Source organism: Gymnoscopelus braueri (genome assembly GCF_963280865.1).
Source record: "Gymnoscopelus braueri genome assembly, chromosome: 16".
NCBI classification, from domain to species: Eukaryota; Metazoa; Chordata; class Actinopteri; order Myctophiformes; family Myctophidae; genus Gymnoscopelus; species Gymnoscopelus braueri.
Window position 1 is genome coordinate 23,067,175 of NC_137616.1, and position 20,561 is coordinate 23,087,735.

Sequence of the window (20,561 nt, forward strand, 5' to 3'; positions counted from 1 at the left end):
CGCTCGGTGTGTGAAGCAATGGAGGTATGCAAGCCGAATGCTTAGGTATTGCTCACAATACTAAAGGTTTTCAGGCTGCATTTCTCCACAAAACCCCCCGTGACAGAAAAAGTATTGTTTTCCCGTGCAAGGGGTCCAGCAGCCCTTTTTGCATGGAAGCAGCATGGAAATGGCATGGATCAGTATGATTACCATATTTTTATTTAACTATTCTCTCTCCCGCATGCAAACTGCTCTAAATGGCCTTCTCCATTGCCTTGATTTTTGGCTTTTTTGTTTTTTTTCTGCATGGACAGAAGGTATTGCATCTTCTGGATTTATTTTGACCTTATTTATTATAGACACTGCATGTCTCCTTTTTTTGGCTTGCCTAGTTGAACTGGATTATTTAGTATCCATTAATTTTTATAATTTTTTGGAAAGACAATGCATGGCTGTCCCTTCTGGCTGTTTATTCGGAATGGATTTTTGGATTATTATTTTTGATAAACATTGCATGATTCTTCTTTCTGGCTTGCATGATGAGAGGACTCTTTGTCCTATCTCTTTTTTGGACTGCACTGACAGGGACAACTCACACAAAGTATGCTATCTGAGCACTTGCACCTCCATCTATGACAGTTTTTGATGATAATCTACAGTTCCCGTACATGGACGTTGATGACGATGAACTTGTTGATGGTGCCAATGTTTATGTAAGCAGTACAAATAGTCAACAGTATGAACATTATGATTTCAAAAACTTTGAACATACGGATCATAAGCCATACGAGATTGGCTATGATTTAGATCCGGAAACAAATTTTTATAATAACATAAACAACAACTGCCAGTACTATACTGATGATCAATTTAGTAAAGTCGAAATGAATGGTACATTTTCAATTATACATTTTAATAGTAGAAGTCTGAATAGAAACTTCCAAAAAATCAAGAAATATCTGGCCCAATTCAACAAATTCAATGTCATCGCGGTCTCTGAAACCTGGCTGAATGATATGAATGAATGCAATGTGGATTTAGAGGGGTACGAACTTTTCACCTCAAATAGGGAAAACAGAACAGGAGGAGGAGTCGCCTTGTATGTGGATACAGCCCTAAGAAGTAGCGTGGTGCAAAATATGACATATAACATAGATAATATTATGGAATGCCTTACAGTTGAAATAGTGCTGGACAAATGTAAAAATATGATTATAAGTTGTGTATATAGGACACCTGGATCATGCTTAGACACTTTCAATAACAAACTAGACAATATGTTTGGCAGCCTAAATAACAACAAAGTGCACATAGCATGTGGCGACTTTAATGTGGACCTGCTTAATCCTCATGGAAAGAGAAAAATTACAGATTTCGTCGATTCAATGTTCAGCAACAGTCTATACCCTGTCATCACAAAACCTACCAGAATCACAACTGACACAGCCACGTTAATTGATAATATTTTTATTAATACACTGGAAAGCCAAGTAACAGCTGGACTGTTAATTAATGACACCAGTGACCATCTCCCAGTCTTTGCCATTTTCCACCATCACCTTAAGAAGGAAAACAAATGCAAAAACAACACCTACAGGCTAACTCGACATAGAACACCTGAGGCCGTTGCTGCCCTCAAGGTGGACCTTAGAAGACAGATCTGGAATGAGGTATATGAAACGGATGACCCAAACAAATCCTATGACGCATTCTTGTTAAAACTGCTAGAATTATATGATAAAAACTGTCCTCTAAGAAAAATCCAGAACAAATATAATCACAAGCAGAAAACTCCGTGGATAACCAAAGGTATTGAAAACGCCTGTAAAAAGAAAAATACACTCTATAGGATATTTATAAAACAAAGAACAATAGTGGCAGAGACCAGATACAAGACATACAAAAATAAATTGACAAATATTATAAGATCAAGCAAAAAGGAATATTATCACATAAAACTTCAACAGCAAAGAGGAAATATCCAAGCCACATGGAAAACACTAAATAGCATAATTAGAAAAGGTATTGGCAAAGGTGAGTATCCAAACTACTTCAATAAAGATAACACAATTATAAATAAAACAAAAGAAATTGCAAACGAATTCAATAATTTTTTTGTAAATGTCGGACCAAGCCTAGCCAAGGAAATAACTGATCCTGGAGACAAGCAAGGCCTGGATCATTCAATAATTAACCAGAATACTCATTCTATATTTATCAAAAGTGTATATGAACATGAGATACTGGGCATAGTAAAGACATTTAAAAATAAAAAGTCTACTGACAGTGCTAATATTGATATGACACTAATTAAAGACATAATAGATACTATAGTCACACCACTCACACATATTTGCAATCAATCATTCGCAACAGGTATTTTTCCCAAAGCCATGAAAACAGCAAAAGTCATTCCCATCCACAAAAGTGGCGACAAACACCAATTCACAAATTACAGACCTATTTCTCTGCTATCACAATTCTCAAAAATATTGGAAAAATTATTTGTCACAAGGCTAGACAGCTTTATAGAAAAACATCAGCTACTGAGTAACCACCAGTATGGTTTCAGATCTAACAGGTCCACCTCGATGGCAGTAACGGAGCTAGTGGAAGCAATTTCAAACAACACAAACAATAGGGAGTACACTGTTGGGGTCTTCATAGACTTAAAAAAAGCATTTGACACTATAGATTACAACATACTGCTAAAGAAAATGGAGAGGTATGGTATCAGAGGAGTCGCCCATGCATGGCTAAAAAGCTACCTAAATGATAGACAACAATTTGTTCACATGAACAATGTTGACTCAAAATTGCTAAAAACTACACATGGAGTGCCGCAGGGTTCAGTATTGGGCCCCAAACTATTCATCATGTACATCAATGATATATGCAAAGCATTGCCACTGCTCAAGTGCGTCCTATTTGCTGATGACACCAGTTTGCATAGCTCCGGGAAAGATCTCGGGCAGCTCTTGCAGACAGTGGAAAAGGAACTAGAGATCCTTAAGAAGTGGTTTGATGTCAACAAATTATCTTTGAACTTATCCAAAACCAAGTATATCATCTTCTCCAACAGAAAAATTAACACACAAGTCAAATTATCAATCAATAACGTTGAAATTGAAAGGGTATATGAGCATACATTTTTGGGAATCACAATAGATAATCGACTCAGTTGGAAACAGCATATAAACAACACTAAAACAAAAATATCAAAATCAATTGCAATATTATATAAAATGAAACACTTAGTAAATAATAATTCACTTTACATACTGTATTGCTCCCTCATACTTCCATACCTAACCTACTGTGTGGAGGTATGGGGGAACACATACAAAACAAACACCAAACCAATCTACATGCTACAAAAGAAAGTAATAAGAATTATAACTCAAAGTGACTACCTTGCACCCACCAACCCACTCTTCGTCAGTACAAAAACTCTAAAACTAGAAGATTTAGTGGATCTAAATACAGCTGTAATCATGCACAAGGCACATAATAAAATACTTCCACCCTGCATGCAGGAGCTGTTCGAGGCTAGAGAGTCCCAGTATTCACTCAGGGGGGCGTGTATATTTAAAACAAGAAGTGCAAGGACCAACACGAAAGGCAGGTGTATATCGGTAAAGGGGGTTACTCTATGGAATAACTTAGATAAAGAACTAAAAATGTGCAAAACAGTCACCACATTTAAAAGGATGTTAAAAAATAAGGTATTAAATAAGTATAAAACAGTACTATGTTAAAGCATTCCAACAAACATCCATCAATAATTAAAAAAATAATAATAATCAATGTACAGCAGACAAAGCTGACTTGTAAAACCATGCTTCTCTTTGGACATACTGTTGTGACGTGCCTGTGTGAGTGTAAGTATAAAGTATGTGTATAAGTGTGCAAGCATGAAATGGGTGTATGTGCTGTGGTGAGTATGTAGGTGTAAGTAAATCTGTGTGTGGAGAACCTTACTCTGTGACCAATTAGCCACAGAGTGGGGTATGGTGAAGAATCGGTGTGTAAAAACCCATATTCTGTGGTCAAAAAACCACACGGTATGGTGAACCATAGAATCGAATTGTACTAGGTGAAACCAGACTTTTTTTTGTTTTTGTCTTTTTTCTGTCTTGGTGCCTGGATAGCTCTTCTGAATTATGCTTTCTTCCGCTAAAACAATGTTTGAAACTGATATTTATTTTGTTGTGAAACTTTTTGAACATTTTTTTGTACTTCTGTTGCTCTGTAAAAGCTTTGTCTTTTTCCTTTAGATTTGCTTTAGTTTTGTTAAAAACAATGTTTGCGTAGATTCTTCTTTTCTATTCTATTAATTTATCTGATGAAATTAGTTTAAAAACTTTTTGAACATATTTTTGAACTTCTGTTGCTCTGTAAAAGCTTTGTCTTTTTCCTTTAGATTTGCTTTAGTTTTGTTAAAAACAATGTTTGCGTAGATTCTTCTTTTCTATTCTATCAATTTATCTGATGAAATTAGTTTAGTTAAACCAATGTGTTACTACATTTTCTTTTTCTAACCAAAGAAGTTTCAAAAAGGGTAGGCAAAATAAGCCACGGCTTCAGCCTACACCTTTTCGGTACCACTTCTATAAGTGGACTCTAATGTATGTTTGTATTTTGTTGTTTGTGTTTTAAATGGACCGAAATAAAGATTTACTACTACTACAGCAGCCAATACTCTGAGGGAGGAAGTCTCCTTCCTCTTGAGCTTGGGCGCTATTAAAGAATTACTTCCGATACTTCTGTTTACTATCCCAGTACCTCAGCGTTACACTGTGTGTGTACAGGGTTTTTCAGTACAGCAGTGACACTGATCAACTCCCCTGATCCGCAACAACACATTGTGGTTGTACTGGTGTGTTTTCCACGTGCTCTTATGCATATAATCTCCTATGTCGGACACGGTGTTGTTCCTCTCATGCAGAGGGTAAGGCAACCATGTCTCTGAGAGAGGGGGTTCACTCTCTCTCCATAGTGAGTATGTTACAAAGAATTTGTCAAGAAACGCGAGGTTACGTTGTGACCCCGGTTTCCTTAGAATTCAGAGTAACATAGTCAGAGAACTATCTATGAATCGGAACCGACTGGTTTTCTATTCGTAATATTTTCTGGTGGAAAAGAAGGGGGGGGGGGGGGTACGACCCATTCTGAATCTGAAGGGTCTCAATAAATACTTGGGTCAAAGAGCGGACCTCTGTCTCCGCCATTTTGGAGGGACAGATGCCCCCTTTGCCGTACCGCCTCACGGACTACAGGCCTCGTTCGCCACTAACGAGCGACAAAGCACTCCCTAAGGGGAGGACGACTTTGTCGACGCTCCGTCCGGAGCCTTTGGGCTCAGACGAGGGGGCGACGGCCAAGGTAGGCTTACTTCGGACGGCCCCGTTTGTCAGAGTGACAGCGCCGTTGGTTTCCATGGAAACAGACAGGCTGCGCTGGCGGACAAACCGGATGCTGACGTCAGGCAAGGTCCCCGTGACCGGTCACGTGACCCCGCCGGGTCCTAACGGACCGTTAGTACCTCTACTGCCTCGAGCGGTCACCTCAGGGTTAGCACCGCTGGCGGCAGTGGCAGCGTCGCTGGTCCCCATGGCAACGCACACAGGGTTAGCGCTGCTAGCACCAGTAGTAGCGTCTCTGGTCCCCATGGCAACGCACACAAAAAACCGGTTCCCTTGGAAACGGATCTCAACGTTTCTTGGCCCATGGTGATTTAGCCTTGACTAGCTTGTTAGCTGCTAGGTTTGCAGAACCTCCAGTCAGGCTACTGTTGCTTCGATTGGCGGCTAACTGGCCTCACTAACAACAACACATTGCAGTGTTGTTTTTTGGTGCAGCGCATAGCCAGCCCCGCTAAAGCAACACCACGGTGGCCACCTTCCACCGCTACCCTTCCACGGTCTCTAACGGCCCGCATGTGCGGGTCCGCTGGATCACGTGGCGACATCACCGGTCCAGTTGGAAACGTGTGCGTTGTCCGCACTGGGTGACATCAGAGCCCCTCCTGACTCGCTTGCTGAGGCAGCTTGTTGGAGAGTTTGCAGTCCGGAACTGTTTTACTATCCCGGTACTTCAATGGTACACTGTGTGTGTAGGGTTTTTTTTCAGTACAGCAGTGACACACTGTGGTTGTACTGGTCAGCTCCCCTGATCAACAACAACACACTGTGGTTGTACTGGTGTATGACCCTCTCTGCGGACGGTGCGTTAAGGAGATGGGTGGACCAGCATTGTTTTCAATGCTTATTTCCACGTTCCTTTCTATCCACCACAGTCAGGAGGTGGCGCGGCACACAGACGTGGCCGTTTCCCCACTTGACGTCGAGGGGTTTTTCACCGTCACCGTCCGTCGAGCGTCTTGGTCCCGTCTCAGCAGACCACCTTCATAGGGGATCTCGCTGGGCTAGACCAGGCTCACGGCGCGTCTGTCCCGGGCGGGATAGACAGCGTTTCGGCCTAGGGTCTTCTCGCGTGAGGCGACAAGTCACATACAGGCTATGCGTGCAGGCGACGGGTCTCATGACTTCGGCCTTACACCTGTTTCGTTTGGACAAGCCCCACGTGTGACCTTTTTTCCCCGGAGGTGGATGTGGGCTCTTGGAGCCCCGTCCACCTGAGGTTGTCATGTCCTGATCGGAACCGACAACACCACGACCGTGTGCTATGCCAAAAAGCAGGGAGGCCTGGCCTCTCCAGTGTTGGACAGGCTAGCTGGCGATCTGACGCTGTGGTGCGACGCGCGCCTTACGTCAACCAGAGCCTCACAGGTACCGGGCCTCCTGAACAGTGGAGCGACTCTGTTGTCCAGGGGCATTTTTTGGTACGCAGATTGGCCTCTCCTCCGGAGATAACAAGCCAGATCTGGGCCAGGTTGGCCGACTGAACTGCTTTATGCATTCCCGTCACTGGAGTTGGTCCTCTCAACTTGTCAGACTCCACGGACTGTCAGTGCCACTGGTGGCACTGGCGTGGGGCGCATGGAGGTTAGGAATAATCCTCTCCTCTACAACGAGCCCTGGGCCCTCCCCCCGATCAGAGATCTGCTACGGCAGGCAGGGGTCGGAATTTTCCACAAGCAACCTCAGGACCTAGACCGGTGGGCTTGGCCCGTGAGGGGGAGACCTTGACTTCTTATGGCCTGCCCCCTGAGGTGGTAGCTACCATCCAGGGGGCGAGGGCCCTTTCCACGAGGCCTGCGTACGACGACAGGTGGAACCTGTTCGTGTCATGGTGTCTGGGTCAGTCACCGCCGGTTGAGGCCTTCCGGGCCTCGGTACGCAGCATCCTCATGTTCTTGCAGGACAAATTGAACCAAGGTCTGGTTTTCTCGACGGTTAAGGTGTACCAGGCGGCCATTTCCGTGGGTTTCGATGACATGACGGTTGGCCGACATCCGCTGGTGCGTAGTTTTATGAACGGTGCCAGGCGGGCCAGGCCGGTCTCTAGGCCTCTGTTCCCGGCCTGGGACCTGGCGGTGGTGCTGGGGGCGCTTTGCCTCCCACCGTTCGAGCCTTTTCACTCTATGGATCTGGAGATCGTTAGTCTCGAAACGGTTCTTGTGGTTGTTTTCACTACAGCTACACGGGTCAGCGACATACATGCGCTCTCAGTAAGTTCGGAGTGCATGAGGTTCTTGGGAGACGACAGCAGGGTTTGGTTAAGCCCAACATGGCGTTTGTTCCCAAGAACGGAATGGTGACCCAGACACCGGTTGAGCTGATAGTTTTTCATCCGCCTCCTTTCGCTTCGGCAGAGGATAGGCGGCTGCACTGTCTCTGCCCAGTGAGGGCGTTGAAACTCTACTGCCAGAGGACGGCGGTCGGCCGGTCGTCGTCGCAACTTTTTGTCTCCTTCGGCCCAGATGGTCGGAGGAAGGCAGTGACTAAGGCGACGCTTTCTAGATGGAGTGTGGATGCCATTAGGCTGGCCTACGTCAGTAGTGGCGCTCCAGTTCCAGAAGGACTGAAGGCTCACTCTACTAGAGGCGTGGCTACTTCCTGGGCCCTCTCCAGGGAAATGTCGGTCCAGGAGGTGTGCGCGGCCGCAAACTGGTCGTCTCCATCGACTTTTGCGGCTTTCTACAGCCTGGATGTGGCAGCGGCGTCAGTGGCGCACGCTGTACTGGACATAGCGGCTGTCTCTAGTTAGGGTAGGGGAGGTTAGGCAGGTCTTTTGTGTAACCCGCCTTTTTTCCCTTCTCTACCTTCCTTCTCTTGAGTCCCCTCGGAACCACCGTTGGTAGGTTTCCAGGGGAGGAGGCCCTGTTTCCTTGTTTTCACTTATGGGTCAGACTTGTGTCTGTTCATTAGATGAATAGGCAGACTTGGTCTGTCAGGGTCCTTTTCTTTCAATTATATACCGCACCCCGGCCCGGAGGGCTGGGGCGCCCGTGAGGCCGAAGGTCACGTCCAGGGGGACGGGGCCTTATGGCTAGGGGGCGTGCGGACCTGAGATTCGGTATGGCTATAAGCCCCAGGGGGGTTTATGTATCCCATAGTGAGTATGTTACGGAGAATTAGACAAGAAACTCAGGGTTACGGATGTAACCCCGGTTTCTTTAGAATTCGGAGTAACATACTCACCTAACACCCCTGTTTGTGTGCATCTGCATGCAGGAAGCGTGTTAAAGAGGATGAGCCACGTCACGCAAGAGGTTTTATACCTCTTCCGGTCTACCGGACACGTGACATACCCTTCTCAGCCAATGAATGGCCCGGGAGTTTATGGTATGTAGCTCTGCATCAACGCCAGGGGGCGCTGATATCCCATAGTGAGTATGTTACTCCGAATTCTAAAGAAACCGGGGTTACATCCGTAACCCTGAGTTTCCCTTCACCAAAGGCGTTTTGACACTGTTCGACCTGCGGTGCGAAGGCCACCGTACTGCGTTCAGCGTTGCCATGTCCGCTTATTATAAGCGACTTTGGGCTTGTTTTTCTGTAAAGTCGCATGTTTCGGGTTGCGTTTCTTTGGGCTTGTTTCTGTGAAAGTGTAGTTGCTTATTTGGGCTCATTTCCTAAAGTTGTTTAAACCAGTGCTTCTCAAACATTTTAATGTCAAGGACCCCCAAATTGATATGTATTTGTAGACGTCACCCACCCAACCTTTTGAAAATATGTTGTGCCAGGGTCAGGGACCCCCCCCCCCCCCCCATATAAGATTTTGATTTTGTGGTTTTCAAAATATTCCTAACTTTTCACTTTTTTTCAAGATTTTTCTTTGAAAATAGCAGATGTAGTGCTCATGTGGCCTAGTCGCTACTTTTGGGCTTATTTTCATAGACCAGGTTGCTTATCTCCCTCGCAGAATCTGGCAACACTGGCTGCGTTGACAGTGACGTCACGATCGAAACAAACCAAGCTCGCTCGGTGATACATAAAGCATTTTAACAGTGGAGAAAACAATATATAGTCGTGAGAAACAAAAACACAATTCTGCAAACATCGCCATTATGCCGAGTTTTTTTATTTCAGCTCATAGGAGTTCTGTTCTGGCTTCCTCCTCGATAGATGGTAGAGCCTAGGTAAGCTAACGTTACCTTGCTAATGCTAAGAATGGCTGTGGCAACAACATAGCTGATTCCGAAGAATCAACTGATTTTACCTCTTTAGTGGAAAGCAGTGCTTCCCTTAACATTGAGTCTGTATATTTGAGTTTGTATATTTGTCTGTCATTACATGTTTCGATGAATTGAATACACAGGACCCCAATGGAAGCTAGCCATAGTGCTTTCTTGGGTTTAATCCTTTTAGCATCCTTTGATATAGAACTGTACTTTCTGTGCTTTTTTTTTGCAATCTAAAAAAAGTATTCAATCAATCTTCTTTCTATTCTTTCTTAAAGCCTGCACCATCCATCTCCTGCGAGCCTAGACATGGACTGCACTGTTGCAATGATGTGCAAGAAGCTACATAACCTGAGCTTGCAGTTCCGAAGGCTCGTATCTGCAATATAAACAAGGACTGGAATTGAACACGAACACGCACAGATACACTCACCTTGAGTCAAAGCTTGTTTTGAAGGAGTGGACTGGATTCCCATAGCCATACAAGTAGCAGCATATCCCATCATGTCTGATCTGGACACCCTCATCCTCATGTTCCAGACGCAACTTTCAGATGTCATGGAGACAGTCCTAAAGACAGCCATGCATGAGGTCACCAGGTTGGTGGAGAATGGATTTGTGGAGGAGGTGAGGCGTCGGAACCAGGACGTGGAGACACTCAGAACACAGCTGCAGTGGGCAGAGGAGAAGCTGAGTGAGGCTGATGAAGGGGAGATGGGCAGACAGAATGTGAGGTGTGTTGACTGTGGCAAGGCGGTGTGCTCGGAAGGGACCAGTGATGCTGCTGAGGAGAGTGGTACGGAACTAGAGTATGGTAAGAATAAAGTTAGGCAAAGAAACGATAGAGCCTATTTAAAATGACCTAATCAGCCTCACTATACTGTTAAATCCTGAGTGTTCATTTAACTTTGAGAGTGTACAAATTGACCCATAAGTGTAAATGGGTTTCCCTATTTTCCGTTTGTACACTTTCTGAGTTACAAATGGATAAATGAACACTGAGGACTTTGCTGTGTATTCTGTATTATGTAGTCCTCCTCTGCGTGGGGTCTAGGGATCCCAGGTGATATTATGCACAATAATAATATACATTGCACAAAACAAACACATACTTAATTATTAAATGTGATTGCTCATAATAATGTGGTTATCTGGAGGTTATGGTCTTTCCGTAAGTAAAGCACAGTTGTTCAGGCAAACAGCTACACTGGGTAGCACAACAAAGAGCTATGTTGTGAAGAATAATTTGCTTAATAATACTGGCCAAAAATGCAGAAAACCATGTGGATTCAGTAGCTTTAATGTTACTTTTGTAATTGCTTGTCTAGGTGTCTTGATGGGATGTGCACAAGAATCCATGGACAGGAAGTGGTGTCAGAGTTGGCACAAGAAGCTGACGTGCCTGTGCTCATTCTCAGCCCTGTGAGGGAATCAGTGGTTGGTGACACATTTGAAATATTATATCAAAAGAAATTAGTTTAAAAAAAGTTAAAGAAAAACATTCACAGATTTGATGATTTGTCCTCTATGCTGTACAGACAACAGAACAAGATGATGTGAGGCCAGTGGTGGATGTGAAGAAAGAGGAAGTCAATGAGCCATCGTGTTATGCTGAGCACTCTGGAGACTGGGCTGTTGGCCATGATGGTTAGTACTTGCATCATTACAGTACAGTATGTATAACTGTGCAGTTACATACAAATTAGGTTCACATGTACTGCACAACACAAAGCTAGTGAAATGTTTAGTCCAAGACATAGACTAAAGGTACACACACACACACACACACACACACACACACACACACACACACACACACACACACACACACACACACACACACACACACACACACACACACACACACACTTTCATAACTGTAAAAACTCTGTTGCTGTCTAGCAACAGATATTCAAGTATGTAATGATTCAACATATAGTAATGACAAGGACTTACTGACACACCTACTTTAGACCACTTCATTACTAGCTAGGGCTTGGTATTGAAAATTGATATTTACAAAATAAATTGCTTCGATACTATTGGGTATTGAAAATTGTTGTCCAATGGCTAAATAGTTAATCTCTTCAGCATAAGTGATCTAATCATCCTACTTGTTCTAAGATCTGCCAATCTATTGTCACATGTCTGAAAGGCAGGAAAAACAAATTACTCAGGGGAGGGCAGAGCTCATGTGTTGTCTTTTACTGTGGGCATCATCATCATGTCACTGAGGAACAATGTCTCAAAAAGATAGCAGCCAGGTATTGATTAATTTCACACAAAATTGATGCCAACAGCGGGCGGTGCAATCTATTTCAAATGGACAATATCTTTGAAGACCGGCAACACAATGAATTCAGTGAAACATTTTTGCATAAATGTAAGAGCTGAGATTTGCGCCACGTTTGACTCTTTTTAAGATGAGCTGGTGGACCAGAGCTAGCAAGGCCTCCCCTCACCTTCCAGTACAGCTACACAGCCTACATAATCCCCATCACCAATCTCCCCCATATTGCTGTCACTCAGGAGCAAGCTTGTCCGTTACCTAAGAAAGTAGACATGTTGATTCTTTTTGAAGAAACACTCAGTGAATCCTCTGTAAGATTTAAGGAGGTGGATCACCTGCAGCTGGTGAAAGAGGAGGACATCAAACATCATACACATCATAATTCAATGGCGCAAGTTCTTGCAGGCATTTGCAAGGAAAGGTGCGACATTTAATTAAACTTGTATATTTGATACTGTAAAAGGAGATAAATTGTAAACATTTGTACACCCATGCACATATTGTTCTGTACCTTTTTTGCTGGTAATATACTGGCACTGTTGTGAAAACACGGTTTATGTGTCATGTCCATCCATCCATCCATCTTCAACCGCTTATCCGGAGTTGGGTCGCGGGGCCAACAGTTCCAGCAGAAGGCTCCAGCCTTCCCTCTCCTGAGCAACATTAGCCACTTCCTCCTGGGGGATCCCGAGGCGTTCCCAGGCCAGTGTGGAGATGCAATCCCCCCATCTGGTCCTGGGTCTGCCCCGGGTTCTCTTCCCAGTGTTATGTGTCATGTGTGCCTGATATATACCACTTTCAATAGTGTTACGCTTTCTTCCCATATCTATACACTGTGCATTGATCATTATATTGGTCTCATCCTTTCAGAACATGCTAAACAAGCCATACTCTCATCATCTACACGGCCAGACAACAGTTAGCAGAGTCAGTCACCAGAGTCAGCTGATACCTTAACCTTACTAACCTTAATTCAATTTGCCCAATACATAACTGATGATACATGGATTGACTGCTTCACCATTCTGTGTGGAAAAAAAGCTAATGCGAACCTGAGGTGTGCCATTTCTCAGCAAAGAAGACCAGTTGCAGGTGACGGGGCGACAATTTGTCCAAATATTGGTAGACTCCATGAGGGAGCATTGCATAAATCCAACCAGGAGGCAATGTGATAGCACAAGCCAAAGCAAGGCAGTCCTCCAAAAGCTTTGCTGATCCTGACACATGAGGGGGAGATTCTGGGCTGTGGATTTCTCACTTTGAACACAGATTAAAACAAGGGTTGAGAACCTCGACAGCCACAATACACTTGCAGGACCCCGAAAGCTCAAAAGAAAGCACACTGAAGAAAATGGTGCCAAATTGACCTCAGCCAGAATGGACAGCTACGGCTGTGTGAAGTGGCGACCACAAGAGCTACCGGAGGGGAATACTCTGGAGTCCTTGGAGCATAAGAGGGCAGAAATGGTGAATATGTTCACTTTGGAGGGACCCAGGAGTCTATAAAGCCAATGTGGTTGATTTCATGAAGATGACATCTGTTTTGAGATCAAACATAATGTGGGCCAGAAATTCAGCATGTGTTCCGACTTCCGTCTCATGGAGGAGGAAGATGGACACATCTTATAGAGGCTGCAGCCATCTTGATTATGATGGCTAACTTCTGTGAAAATGAAGAGGTCCCGCTTCTGGCTGATGTGAGTGGTTTCATGCATAAGATAAACAGTTTAAACTTGTCTGCGTTCAAGGCATACAGTCAGGGTCCCCACGGTCATGAAATTTCTGGAAATATTTTGAAATTATAAAAAACTTTTTCCAGTCCTGGAAAAGGTTTGGAATTCATCAAGGGTCCTGGAATATCCTGGGAAAATATTTGGCTATGCATTGTTTTTGGCTATTGATTTTGTTTATAAAAAACATTTTCCAAAACATGTATATAACACGAAATATGTAAAATCTTTCTCCAAACGGGCTGCGTGATTGCAGCCTAATGTATACCGGACGTGACAAAAAAGAACAGATCTACAAGCTTACAACATGCTGCAGAGTGTTGCGTAGTTAGTGAGTAAATTTGGTACGAAATTTGGAATGGAATTATACTATTCTATGCTTTATTTTTGCTACACTGCCTGTCTTTAGGCATTAGTGTGCTGTCAAGTGTAATACTGAAACAGCCTTCACGTGCAAGTAGGATTTCATTGTAAAGTTGCATGTAAAGTTCACATTTTATGCTTAAACAGGCTGGCAGACAACGGTTCATGAAAGGTTCAAACTGACAGCAGCTGCTGTCTCCATAACAATTACTGTTGTGTTTTTCAGGTCATTCATGTACATAGAGAAAGACCAGGAATGTTGGACAGCAGAAGCTAACTCCAAAGTAGAGACTGTTATACGCAAGAGCAGCACAGCTCTGTATGAAAAAAAAGGTATGTTCCTCTTCTCTCTCTCTCTCTCTCTCTCTCTCTCTCTCTCTCTATCTCTCTATCTATCCGTTTAGTTTATTTATTTATTTCATCATTCGTTTATTCATTCATTCATTAATTGTATCTATTTATTTGTATTCTTTTTTTGTATTATTTTTTGGGGGGGAGTAAAAAGACTGTGAGAAGGGTTACTTTGTTGTCACATGGCTGTGTTGCTAGACAAAAACACAGACTAAAATAAATTACACTTACACTACCACTGGCACTGAGGCTGTTATTTGATACATTTGTTGAACTTATCTTTTATCTATCTTGTCTAGGGTTCCTGTTGGAGTGTGTGAATGGAATAGGAACAGATTATAGAGGCACAAAGTCTAGAACGGAATCGGGAAAGACTTGCCAGAGATGGGCTGAGAGATTCCCACACCCACATAGGTTTTCCTCTCATTTCACCTTGTCTCTTTTATCTTGCATCACATTTAATCGCAGCTGGGGCTCGAACGGGGAACCTTTCGATTCCCAAGTAGTAGTATTAATATTTTATCTACAAACATGACAAGCGCCCGCTCTACCTATTTAGCCATATCATATCATATCATATCATATCATATAATATCGTATCATATATCATATCAACATGACACATTATATCACATGACACGTCACATAATTTCTAATCCTTCTACATCATACAGTGTAGTCATACCAAGTCATATCTAATCTAAACTCATATGGAATCATCTCATACCGCATAATATCTCACCTTGTGTTCTGTGTGATGTGCGTGCTGCCTGCAGCATCACCCCTCAGACTCATCCCAGGGCAGACCTGGACTCCAACTTCTGTAGGAACCCAGACTCGGACAGCAAGGGTCCCTGGTGCCACACTACGGACCCCAGCACACGCTGGGAGCCCTGCAACGTAGAAAACTGCAGCCGTAAGATGGATAAGTGACTGAGAATGGATGGATGGATGGATGAAGGGATGAATGGATCGATGGATGCATGAATGGAGGGAAGCAATTAATGGATAGATGAAGGAATTGATCGATGGGTGGATGGATGGATGGTTGGCTGACAAACTCTGTGTTCTTTGCTGTTGGACAGAGGAGTGCATGCAATGCAGTGGAGAGGACTACAGAGGGAAGATCGCCACCACAGAGAATGGCTTCACCTGCCAGCGCTGGGACGCGCAGAAACCACAAAACCATGGCTACATCCCCAGCGCGTAATAAATACACCACACACAATTATCTATGTCAGCGGTTCTCAAATTTGTTTTGTTTTAAGGACCCCCATAAGTCTGGTCAGTAATGTAGAGTTACGGACCAGTAAGGGTCCATTTTGAACTCCCTCAAGGAACCCAGAGGGTCCCTGGACCCCCCTTTGAGAACCACTCATCTATGTTGTCCAGTGGTCTCCATGTCTTGTCACTTGTTTTCAGGAAGCCTTTAAAGCTACAATCCTTAACATGTATGTCCTGCTCAGAATTTGAACCCTGGCAAATACCAACATTTGGTGGGGGAAATATTACACTTTGAGCGTCATGCAATACCTCTTGTCACCTCTTGTTATGGGATAATCACATTTTCTCAAGCTTAATACAGCATAGAACGAAAGCCAATGTATTTTTTCCATCTCTCCCGCCCCCCAACCCCCCGCTCCCCCAGTCTTCCAGAGAAGTACCTGGAGGAGAACTACTGCAGGAATCCGGATGGTGACCCCAGACCCTGGTGCTTCACAACCAGCGAGGCCAAACGATGGGACTTTTGCAGCATACCCCGCTGCAGTGAGTCCCCCACCTCCCATTCTGTTGTTGACACACTATTGAAAGTGTGACCGGACCTTTGAGAAATCTGGATCTTGATCTGTGATAATAGAAAATTACACAAATATACTAATCAGTGTCACATAGAGTAGGTACACAGGATTTGTGGCCCTCTCAGCACTGCTAGGAATTAAATGGATGCAAAATTAAGTGTATTTGTGATATTATTTTTTTTGCAATCCCACCAGAACATCTCGCAAAACACACTCTGAGGTCCTTTATATACACTGGTTAAAAATACTTCTTTAAGGCAGCCATATTGACAATAAATAGTAGGTTAACAGTAGGTTCTGTTACCAATCCTCCTATAATTTGACAAACCTCTGTGGTGGGTGGGGCGAGTGGTCGGTGGACGGTGAGACCAATACTGTGTGCCCGGTTCTCCTCAGTGGCTGGAGCAATTGATCTGAATTTGCACACAGCCATTGACCATTACCATCTGGAACTGCGAAGGCCGTTTTTCAATTTCACCAAATCTCAGCTGTTTATTAGCGTTTTTGTGTCAAACAATGTTGCCATGGTTAGCTGCCCAGCAGTGGGATAGCCCCACGAGCAATGGGATCCATAGACCCACTGTCTGCCCGCAAGCACACACAGAGGCCGTTTCTCAATACGCGTTCTTGTCTGTACTCCCGTCCTCGCGAACTTTTGATCCGTCATCAGTCGCTGCCCAAGTAGGCCTACTGTTCCAATCCTCAAGTTCTCTTGTGTGTGTGTCTGTGTGTGTTTGCGACGGGACCCGGGTGGTCTGGACGGGACGCCGGGGGGGGGTGGGCAGGGGGGGGTGTGGTGACAGGGACGCGCGGGGGGGGACAATAAACCCACGTTTGCAAGAGCAAAACTGTGTGCCCGGTTCTCCTCAGTGGCTGGAGCAATTGATCTGAATTTGCACACAGCCACACCGCGGGGGGGTGACCGCGGGGGTGGCCGCGACGGGACCCGAGGGGGGATGGGGGGGCGTTACGGGACGCGCGGGGGGGGGGGGGACGAGCGACAGGACGCGCAATAACCCCACGTTTGCAACTACTTTCGCCTGTGCACTTCACCGGGTATGGACTAGTGATAGTAATATTAGAATAGCAGCGCCCAAACTCGGTTTGCCATGAGAGGAATGGAAGCTTGCTTAGTATTATTGGTAACACCTGTTTATTTCATAAAATGGCTTAAAATGGCTATTGCGAAAAAGATCTACTGAGCAGGTCAACAGACAAGGCGAAATACACTGGTCCTCGTCTTTCCCCTCTCATCCATCACCTTGTCCTTCCTGTCTTCAGCAGCGTCAGAGCCACCTACTATCGTCCCAGAGCTGACCTGCGCCACTGGCGAGGGAGGAAACTACAGGGGGACGGTTAACAGGACAATCTCTGGCAAAACCTGCCAGAGCTGGTCGGTCCAGACACCTCACAAACACAACCGCTCGTCCGACAACTACCCATGCAAGTAAGAACACCCAGATAAATACGGTATCTATCTACACTAGTATCTATGATCTATCCATCTACAGTATCTATCCTTCTGTCTGTCTGTCTGTTTTGTCTACTACCTACTTACTGTACCTACCTATTTTTGTCAGAGACCTGGACAACAACAACTGCCGTAACCCAGACAGTAAGAGGATGCCATGGTGCTACACCACTGATTCAGAGACACGCTGGGAATACTGCCAGGTCCCTAGCTGTGATGGTGCCCCCGGACCAGGTAGCTTTAACTACTTAAGTTCATGACAATGATTTTAGTTTTTACTTTTAAAGGGGACACACCATGAATTTCATTTTTTTTGGGGGGGGGGTATTTTTTGGGCTCCCCAGTGTCTCTTGTACCCCAAAAAATATTTTTTTTTAACATTCAGTCATTCATTCTCATTTCAGAGATTTTCAGAATGGGCGTGTCTGAACAGGCCATTTCAGAATGGCAATGCAAGTGACATCACTTGCCTTGCCATTGCATTGATGATGGCCAGACAGAATTGCTCAGTAGCCCCCCCCTGCCCAAAAGGACGTTTTGGTATTGCAGCTGAAAGTGCTGTATAAGCCAGAGACAATTGACTTGGGATGAGTATATCTGAGTGATGATTTAGGCTCAAACCTTTTGAAAAAGGTTTGAGGGACATACACCATATGATATTAAATATCAAATATTTTTTTTTAAATTCATGGTGTAGATCCTTTAAGGAATTTCTGCTGAAGACGAATAACAAACCATCATCTCTCTGTGACTTCTGAATGTACCGTTTGCAGAAAAACTGACCAGAGTTCATTTAGACACTTAAGCTCAGAAATAACCAGACCGTTAATGAATCATTTACCATTTATTAACCATTACCATATTAACCATAACCCATATATGCAATGATATTGCATTCAAGTTTGGCGGTGTGACTCTGCTCATGTGATATTACAGATTCCTGTGCAAACATGTCACAGATCATTCAATCACAAACCCCCAGAGCAGAGCAGAGCATTCAATTCAAGTCAAGTGTCAAATCACAACAAGTTGTCTCAAGACACTTTACATGTAGAGAAGAAACCCGACAATCCCACCCTGAGCAAGCAATTTGCGACAGTGGCAACGAAAAACTCCCTCTTAACTGGGAGAAAACGTCAGGCAGACCCTAGGCTCTAGGGTGGCGGCCTTCTGCCTCGACCGTGTCGGGGGAAAAAGAGAGAGGGAGAGACAGAGGAGAGACAGAAAGCATAAAACATAAGCATAAAATACAGTTTAACATAACATTGAACCTTCAATGCATAATTAAACAACCACAATCATAGTACAATCCAAAACACAGTACAATACACAGAATCATAGAACCACAGTACAACACAGAATCAACCTATAACAAAATAACTAGATGCCACGGGGAGGAGGCCGGGGAGGTGGAGGGAATTTGAAAACAAGCAGCTGAACACTGCTTGTTTTCATGTCTAATTCCCTCTATATGATGGCAGCACTGGAATACCACTGTAGCAACGTGAGACCCAACACAACCATGCTACTAGTGGCTACCATACCTACCATTAATACCACTGTAGCAACATGAGCCCCAACACGACCATGCTACTAGTGGTTTACCACCTACCATTAATACCACTGTAGCAACGTGAGACCCAACACAACCATGCTACTAGTGGTTTACCACCTACAATTAATACCACTGTAGCAACGTGAGACCCGACACGACCATGCTACTAGTGGTTTACCACCTTAGTGATTTACCATCCCTTAAATTTACCTGACCCCCAACCTGCGCTCTGACAAGAGCAATACTTAAAGGAGAATTTTGGACTAAAGTTTTCTTACCTTTTCTATGACGTTATGATATCTTAGGATGAATGGTACAGTAGAAAAATGTCATAACTCCACCCCTGAGCCGCCACAGCTTAAAAGGTGCGCGGATAGGCCTTAGGTTAGATCACATATTTTAATAGCTTTTTATTTAATTTTTTTTGGTGAGATCTGACGTTCATAGTGACAAAACACTGTCCCCAAAAAAAAAAAAAAAAAAAAAAAAACAGAAGTCTCGCTAGACAAGATTGAAATCTCGAGATTTCAATCTTGTCTAGCAAGACTTCTGTTTTTTTTTTTTTTTTTTTTTTTTGGTTGCATAGTGTTCTGTCACTATGAACGTCAGATCTCACCAAAAAAAAATTCAAAAAAAGCTATTAAAATATGTGATCTAACCTAAGGCCTATCCGCGCACCTTTTAAGCTGTGGCGGCTCAGGGGTGGAGTTATGAAAATTTTCTACTGTACCATTCATCCTAAGATATCATAACGTCATAGAAAAGGTAAGAAAACTTTAGTCCAAAATTCCCCTTTAACACACGATCAATTATGCAACTCCTGATGCAAATCACACATAACACTCATAGCTTTTTGAGCTGCAAGAATTTCATCCGTATTTAAACGAATATAATGTTCGTAAGCAGCAGACGACCGGGCTCCACCAGGCCTACCGGGCTCCACCAGGCCTACAGGACCTACAGGCCAGTGGTAGCCAAGCAACCATGCCGCCGAGAGGAGAGGACAATGGCCGCGTTTCCCAAAGAGATTCGTAGAGATGCTGCGTTGAGCATCTGCGCAGGTTCTACGACGGGTCTTACGTTTGTCCACACAATCTGCGCAGTACCATAGCAGCCACGTAGATTTCAGCTCATGCGAAGCCTACGCAGCTTGCGTAAGAGCCTGGGACCCGGTGAAACCTACGCTCTACCCTCATTAGTAGCAGCTGGTTGTGCCCAACGTGCAATCGCTTCCCACGTCCACGGCGTTACGTGTCTGCTAAAACTACATTTGGGAGACAGAATGGCGTATCCTACTCTCCTCCTACTTCTGCGAGAGGCGTAGCCCTGCAGTGCTGGCCTACGAAGCAGTTTGTTACTAGCGCCCTGGGCCGGTAGTAACACCCATCGTAGCGAAATAGATTTATGAAAAGACCGACCGACCGACCACAC

General features: G+C 44.3%; 1 protein-coding gene across 4 annotated transcripts in view; it reads left to right on the top strand.

Moving 5' to 3' along the window:
* The first annotated feature begins 9,361 nt into the window (after positions 1–9,361).
* The window catches only part of LOC308103865 (plasminogen-like), a 43,320-nt gene continuing 32,120 nt past the window's right edge, over positions 9,362–20,561 (top strand). For 3 of the 4 annotated variants that reach the window (XR_013934776.1, XM_080454066.1, XM_080454068.1), the window contains exons 1-12: positions 9,362–9,529; positions 9,850–10,385; positions 10,900–11,008; positions 11,110–11,218; positions 12,732–13,558; positions 14,181–14,287; positions 14,605–14,719; positions 15,082–15,221; positions 15,391–15,511; positions 15,954–16,072; positions 17,386–17,551; positions 17,685–17,809. Coding sequence is in view for 3 of the 4 variants with exons in the window: in XM_080454066.1 (XP_080310192.1) it covers positions 13,533–13,558; positions 14,181–14,287; positions 14,605–14,719; positions 15,082–15,221; positions 15,391–15,511; positions 15,954–16,072; positions 17,386–17,551; positions 17,685–17,809 (919 nt within the window). In the remaining variant the exon portion in view is untranslated. The remainder of the gene's footprint in view (positions 9,530–9,849; positions 10,386–10,899; positions 11,009–11,109; positions 11,219–12,731; positions 13,559–14,180; positions 14,288–14,604; positions 14,720–15,081; positions 15,222–15,390; positions 15,512–15,953; positions 16,073–17,385; positions 17,552–17,684; positions 17,810–20,561) is intronic. The other variant, XM_080454067.1, reaches the window with a different exon arrangement.